This window comes from Aythya marila, assembly GCF_965140915.1.
Source record: "Aythya marila genome assembly, chromosome: 15".
Lineage (NCBI taxonomy): Eukaryota > Metazoa > Chordata > Aves > Anseriformes > Anatidae > Aythya > Aythya marila.
This window is the reverse complement of record NC_139056.1, coordinates 16,849,416-16,856,508: the sequence shown is the minus strand read 5'-3', so window position 1 is coordinate 16,856,508 and position 7,093 is coordinate 16,849,416. Positions and strand designations below refer to the sequence as shown.

The 7,093-nt window shown below is 52.4% G+C and overlaps 1 protein-coding gene across 2 annotated transcripts in view; it reads right to left on the bottom strand.

Annotated features, from left to right (window-relative positions):
• Positions 1–446: 446 nt before the first annotated feature.
• Positions 447–7,093, bottom strand: part of PRKCB (protein kinase C beta) — a 113,258-nt gene continuing 106,611 nt past the window's right edge. The window contains exon 17 of one of the 2 annotated variants that reach the window (XM_082772683.1): positions 447–631. In XM_082772683.1, coding sequence (XP_082628809.1) covers positions 479–631 — 153 coding nt within the window. In that variant the 3' untranslated portion in view covers positions 447–478. Of the gene's footprint in view, positions 632–4,185; positions 5,608–7,093 lie in introns of those variants that run through there. The other variant, XM_082772682.1, reaches the window with a different exon arrangement.

Genomic DNA, 7,093 nt, shown 5'->3' with positions numbered 1-7,093 from the left:
GCAGACTTTTCCACACTGATCAAATGTATCCATGTCTCGAACAAAAGGCTCTTCTAAGACACGTTCACAGTCATTGCAAGCTTCAGCACAACGGTTTAAAATATCAACCATGCTTAGCATTCAATGGAAACAATTTGTGAATACCTAGGTTCACCAGAATTTCAGCATCTGATTTCAAAAATTACAAAGACTGTAGCAATTTGGTATATTTCTGTTTAAAAACTCTATTAGTCACCACCAACTACAGTTCCTAGAAGTATTACTGCTTGTTAACTCAAAACCCCGCACATTTCCTGCTAGGGAACCCAAGCTAGCAAGTGTCACACACATACAGAGGCCTCCTAAAACAAGCGGTCGTCGTGTTTTGATGAGGGTATGTATGTATGCACTGCTGATCCCGGAAGACTAGTGTCGGTATTTACAAGGCGAGCTGAAGTTTCGGGCTGCGGGAGCAGGGAGGGCAGCGTCTGCACCGCGACTACACGTTAATGACAAATTCCGGGTTAGTGTAGGAGAATCCAGCAAACTCGTTCTGGTCCAAGTTCATGATGAAGAGTTTGTCGGTGGGCGTCAGCTCCACAGGCTGCCTGGTGAACTCTTTGTCGAAGTTGGAAGTGTCTCGTTTGTCTTTCTGTCAAACGGAAAGCACAGAGTTAAACTGGGAAACATGGGGTGCAGGAACGGGGCAGTGCTGGGCTCCGCTGCACGACTGGGAGCAGATGGGAGCAGAGACTGAGGTCCCCTGCACGTGGCCGCAGCCCCTGTGCAACAAAACAACCGGCACCATGGGCAAGGGCAGCATAGTGGCTGTCCAGCCCGCCCCTGACACACAACCAGAGGGTGGAGGGCAGGAGGGAGCACCTGAGGCTCTGAGAGAGAACAGCAGCAGCTCCCGGCATGCACACCCAGCACTGCACTCACACGCGCAAGGAGGAGCCTGGAGGAAGCAACACGCCTCGAGATGGAAATGAATGTTCAGTACAATTTCAAAATTTGCACAAAATGATCAGCTGTAAGAGCTCCTTTCACTTTAAGTTTGATATATATATATTTTTTTTTAAGATTACGTCACGATATGGTATTGATCGACGCAGTGTTTTACTGATTTAATTTAAGGTGAGGATGTGATTTGCTCCAGGGTTGTAGATATAAAATACACAGCAGTTCAAAACCTCAAAGAATGAAAATTCCACAAATGCAACCTTCTATCATTTTAATTTCATAAAAGGAACAACTTTGCAACTACAACCAAGCTGAAAAAAAAAAAAAAAAAAAAAGGAAAAAACAAGTCATTGTCTCAATTAGCACCGATAACCTACTATTAGCACATCGGTCAGTCCCTCTGCCTAGTGAAGGTGTGTTCTGGCTGCAGGATGTTTCCGAGCCTGGGCTGAAGGGGAAACCAAAACGCTGAAGATCCCACATAAGCACCCAGGATCCTTCATCCATAAGGGCAGCACAGGGAGGGAGGATGCTCCTTGCAGAGCAGCAGCAGCCAGCAGCGTAATGCGGGGCTGTGAAACCACTGCTGCTCCGAGCTGCTGTTAGAGCAAGCAGGGACAAAGGGCTTTCCAGCAGTGCCTCTACATAGCAGCTTGAATGGGGAGGAAACCTCCCCTGTGCTTCTAATTACTTGCTGCAGTGCTCAGCCTCTCCCAGGCACCTGTGCTGGCCCCAAGGGCATGCCTGCACCACGATTGTGGCTCCCTTTTGGCTGAAGGCTGGGCTACAGCAAAGGCTGGGCTGATGCAGAGAGGAGCAGGAGCCCCGCGTGGAGCCCCAGGGCTGGGATGCTTTGGGAGCCCCACAGTCAGCGCCCCCTGCTCCAGCAGCTGCTGGGCTGGACAAGTGGCCCTGCAGGTTACAAATTCGGTGTCTTGTAGGAACCTGCAGAACGTTTTTTTTTTGATGAAACACCCAGCAGGCAATATGCTGCCCCTCAGCTGCAGCTCCTCTTGTCCTGAACCATGCCATGGGCTGCAGATGCCTGCTGGTGGTGGGGCAGAGATGCCAACACCTCTGAGCCCCGAGCAGGAGCACGGCCAGAATGCAGCAAACAGCCCGGCCCCCTGCCCTCCACCCTGCCCCGGCTCCTGACGGCGCTGCACAGGAGCACCGCATCACAAATGTGTTCTTCACCACAGCTGCACCGACCCTCTGGAGATGAGCCCCAACTTGAGTGGAGGCTCAGGACCACCACATCCTCATGGGGTGCTGCTCCCCATGGGAATTATTGCTTTGAGGCAGCTCCAGCCTTGTGAAGAAGACAAGAGGGCAGACAGAGCCAAGGATGGCCAAGAGGAGACAAAGCCGGAAGAAAAACAGGGACAGAGCTCAAGGAGCAAGGAAGGAGCTGGAGAAAAGCCAGGAGGTGGATGCACAGCCAAATGAGCAAAGCCTTGAACCCTGCCTGCCCTGCTGGCTCCGGCAGTCCCAGCCTGCTCACCCCATGGGGGCTGGGGCTGCAGCTTTGCAGACAAGACAGCTCGGGGCTGGCACAGCCCTGCACTCACCTCCCAGACACCAAGAAGGAAGAAGGGGAGGATCTGGGGACACAGAACAGGAGTGGGGAAGGGGAGGCTTCAGATGCAGAGCTCTGCCAGACAAAGCAGGAAGCAGCAGAAATGTAAGTGTAGGGCAGACCCCAGCACGTGCAGAAGGAAGGAGGTGGTGCTGGCACCGGGCTCCTGCCGTGTTCTCAGGATGCTGAGCTGTCAAACGGTTCCTGAGGGCCACGTCAACTCGAACAAACAAGCACCCAGACGATGCTGTCCTACCGAGCCAGGAGCTTCCCCCAGCAGGAACACTGTGAAGGGAACAAAATGGGCACATCTGGCACCTGTGCATCTTGCCACGGCGGTCCCCAGCCCTTCGGAGCAGTCTGTGCTGGTGGTGCCAGGGGCTGCTTCTCTGCTCAGCCTGGGAGCCCTCGGGGTGAGCGAAACCTGTGGCTTGTTGGATGCAGAGAGCCCCAGAACTGTCGGCGCTGTGCTGGGAAGGGGCTCAGGGCTGCCAGCTGCCCCTGCACAGCCTCCTCCTGCAGCTTCTGCCTCTCGCTCCTCCAGGGCCTTGGCAGGAAAACGCATAAACAGGAGAGCTCAGCTGTGAGTGCAGCAAAGCAGGTTCTGCTGATTTCTTACCTTGAGTTTCGTCTGAAATTGCTGGCAATTTGGCCTCTGTCAAAGATGACGAATAGCTTGTAAGCAGGTAGGGAATGGCTACACAGATCTGGTAAACAGAGAGAGGAGAAGGATGGGGAAATTCAAGGCTGAAAACACCTCCGGTGAAGGACTCAGGGGCTCCAGGAGGTGTGGGGCAGGACAGAGCGGAGCAGGGCACAGCAGTGCAGGGGCACCGTGTGGCAGCAGCACCAGGGCTCCTGCAGGGCACACCTGCGACCTGGCTGGGGCTGGTGGGGCAGTGCCTGTCCCCATCCTGAGCCTCGACCCCTGCGGCCTCGGAGCCCCTTCCCACAGGCCAGGCACAGCCAGGACCAGCTCCTGCTGCTGCGAGCGCTGCTGCCATCCGGTGCTGCTCAGAAAAATCCTGCAGAGCTCACAACTGCGGTAATTCAGCACAAGTGGGTTTCCAAAGACAGAAAGGAAATTCTGCATGTGTTCAGGAGAAGGGAAGCTAGCAGGAACCTGTAATCCCTCTTTAGCTGAAACTGCCAATTGCTTTTAACAACTGCTCCTTTGAGAGCGAGCAGGCAGGGCGATGAGTCACCGACACACGGCATGCTGCCTCACCGAGATAGTTGCGACTGCAGCTTCCAGAAATCCTAAGTGCACGCTGCGATTGTCTCCATTCAAGGCATTTAAAGAGATACCCAAACGGCAGCACCCACAGGAGGGCCGTCCGATGTCCGAGTCGTCCTTCCTCCGAGGGACAGTGGAGAGAAGAAAAGCCTCTCCCTGTGCACGTGCGGCTGCTCAGCAGGCTCACCGCTGGCTGATGCTGGCTGCTGCTGACGATGCGCGGCCTCTCTGCTTGGAAGATGCTCCCAGGACGTTGTGCTGGGGGGCAGATGGAGCAGGGAGGTGCAGGGCAGCGTTGTGCCGGGTGCTCCTGCCTGCTCTGCTCACCGGACACCGTGGAGCCAGCATGGTCCCAGCTCAGCAGCTGGCAGCCCACAGCGTGGCGCTCCCGGCATCCCTGCGCCCAGGCCTGTAGAATTTCATTACTTCCAAACAAATGCAGGTTTCTTTCACATTATTTCGCATTTTTTTTATTTTATCATCAGTACTGGGAAAAAAAAATAAATTGGCACGTTACAACTGAAAGCAGACCGATACAAAGTGAGAGCCCACGAACATCTGCAGAACAGTATAAAAGGAAGCTGTACGCTTGGTACTGTTCCTAGAGAAATGCATCCTTCCTGAAACTCTTCTCTGATGCCAGAAACAAAACTTAGGCAATTTAAATATCTAGCGGCATTTTTTTTAAAGTAGGAGTATTAGTTGAAACAAATTTCTTTACAAGCTTCATATCAGAATTCACAATACTGTTCAATGTTAAATAGCATCTCATTTTGTTAATACCATTTTTGACACATTTAAAGCGCAGGTAACAAACTCAATCAATTGCTTTGGCATTTGAAAGAAAAAAAAAAAAAGAAAATGTTTTGGTATGAGAACCAATGTTGTGTGATATTTACTAGGGTGACCATGGATTTGAAAGCATCTACAGCAGCTCTTTCATGTTTCCTGTTTACAACTGGATATGTTTCTTTTGATGATAAAAATGCTACTTAGAAACTGCATGATCAGGAGAAATCTGTGTAAACAGCAGACCTGGCTTCCCTAGTAATTTATCGCTGCTACTGAAGACCCAACGAGGAGAGCGGTGCCTGCCCACACACGTGCTGGGGGGCAGGAGGTTCCGTGGTGGGTTAAGCCAACACGTGGTGGAGCTACCAGAGAACCAAGGATCTGCAGCATCTCAGCTCTCCCGACCAACCCTCCACTCTTACGAGGAGCTTACAGGCTTAGCTGGCAGCACCTGCACTGCAGGATGCGTGCCTGCACCTGGGGAAAGGCTTGGTAAAAAACCACTTACTTGCCCCTAAGGCTAAGAAAGCGACAGATTAAAATTTCATGATTATATTAAAAGAGTTAAAAAGGGGAAGAGAGGGAATCAAAGCACATGGTTAAGAGATTCCTCCTCATTGTCATGGCCGACACCTGTCCATTTTACCTGTTAGCCAATACACTATTTTCATTTTTTACAAACAAAATTTCATAAAAACATTGTTTTTACTTACTGCACATCACCTACCCTTCTGGCATGCCCCAAATCATGTGAAGACACTTCTGGCTTTGAAATATGGTCACTCTAGTAGTATTACTAAAGAAAAACCATGAATGCAGCTTTTGCAATGGAATATGTCACCACAACAGCAGTTGGGACCGGATGATAAAGATGCAGGAATGAGATCTGCACAGCTACTTAGCTCTTGGCTTCAGGTTTAAAAAACTCAGAGTTAACAAAGGAAAATCCTTCGAATTCTGACTGGTCAATGTTCCTGATGACTTCCTGGTCAGGAGGTGTTAACACGGGTGGATGGCGAGTGAAAAACCGGTCGAAGTTTTCAGCATTGCGTCCACACTATGAGAGGGGAAGAAAAGAACGTATGGTGGGTGGAGAAACAAAGCAAACACAAACGGGATGCGGTGTGCAGCAACCCCTCCCAGTCACACCTCACAGAGTGGGTTATTTCAACGCAGCAAATGGCAGAAAAGAAAAAGGTGCAAAACACTCATGGGTTTTGTTAGTCGTCAGGTGATGGTATCTCATGGAGTAGCCAGAGACCGACACAAATCTGCTGGGTGTGCCATGGTAAGTAATTGCAAGGGAGGAATGAGATGGGAGTGCAATTACTTGCTGCCTTTCTCCTGTCTGCATGCAGTCCCCTACCTTGTCCCACACTGCCATGCACACGCAGTTTCTCTTCTGAAAGTGCCCTGCAGTTTTAGGTTGTAGCCAGACACGTGCCTGCGCTTGATCACTCCTGTCCTGGGAACTGCAAGATCACTCCTCCTGTCCTGGGAACTGCAAGTTTTCATCATGCCCGGGCTGCTTAGAGGACTCTCCCTGCTCCTGCTCAAGGAGAGGGCCTCTCACCTTCTGCAGAGCTCTTTCTGGGTAAACCACTGCAGGCTGGAGGCTCGATGCAGGCAGCTGTGCTGCTGGAAATTTCCAGGCCTGCTCTGTCCCTCCCCAATGTGCCTGCTGGACACTCATCCATGACCACAGCCCCATCCCCTCTGCTCCCAGGCTGCTGCCGGGCACGGAGGGCTGGACAGTGCTGGCCAGGGCCAGGCAGGGACCGGGGCAGGGGCAGGCAGAGCCTGGTTGCTGCAGCAGGAGCTGGGGCACTGGGATGCTCAGGCCGGCAGCTTTGTGCACGTGGCAGCCGTGCAGCTCTCCGTACAGAGCATCCCGAGAGCTCTCCACAGCACCTGCACAAGGCTGCCTGTCTTTAAACACCCTTCTTGCAGCCATTTCTCTCCTGCCCTTGAAGGCAGCTATTAACACTGCTTGAGGCAGGGTAGGAGGCCAGGAGGGCTGGCGAGCTCCCTCCCAGCATCACCGGGTGACAGAAGAGCCCCAAAACACCGGAGCCTGGGTGGCACAGCCCGGCTGGCTCAGAAAAAAACACCTCAGAAAGCCAGAGCCCCTGGAGCCAGGCAGCATCACCCTCGGCTGCCTCGGAGCTGGTGCCCAGGCAGCAGCCGAGGACCTGGCGGCTGCGCCTCCATCTGCAGCGGACCAGGGAGGTCAGGAGCAGGGCGACGTGCCAGACGCTTTATTTAATTTTCTTAGCAATCAAAACAAGGGTCCTGTAACTTCCTGCGCTGCAAGTGATCATTTAATATAATAATAATAGCAATAGCTAAAAACAGGTGGATGCTGGGTTACTGCAGCAGCCACAGATTGCGCTCAATTACCACCTATCACATGCATGTCACATCCCGTTCAAACTGCAGCTAATGACTCCGCTCTAAGGGCTGGTGAACTCCCCCCCTTTTGGAGCCGTCACACAAACGGTGCTCTCCTGGCCCTGCCTCTCTCCTGCAGGAGGGATGCAGAA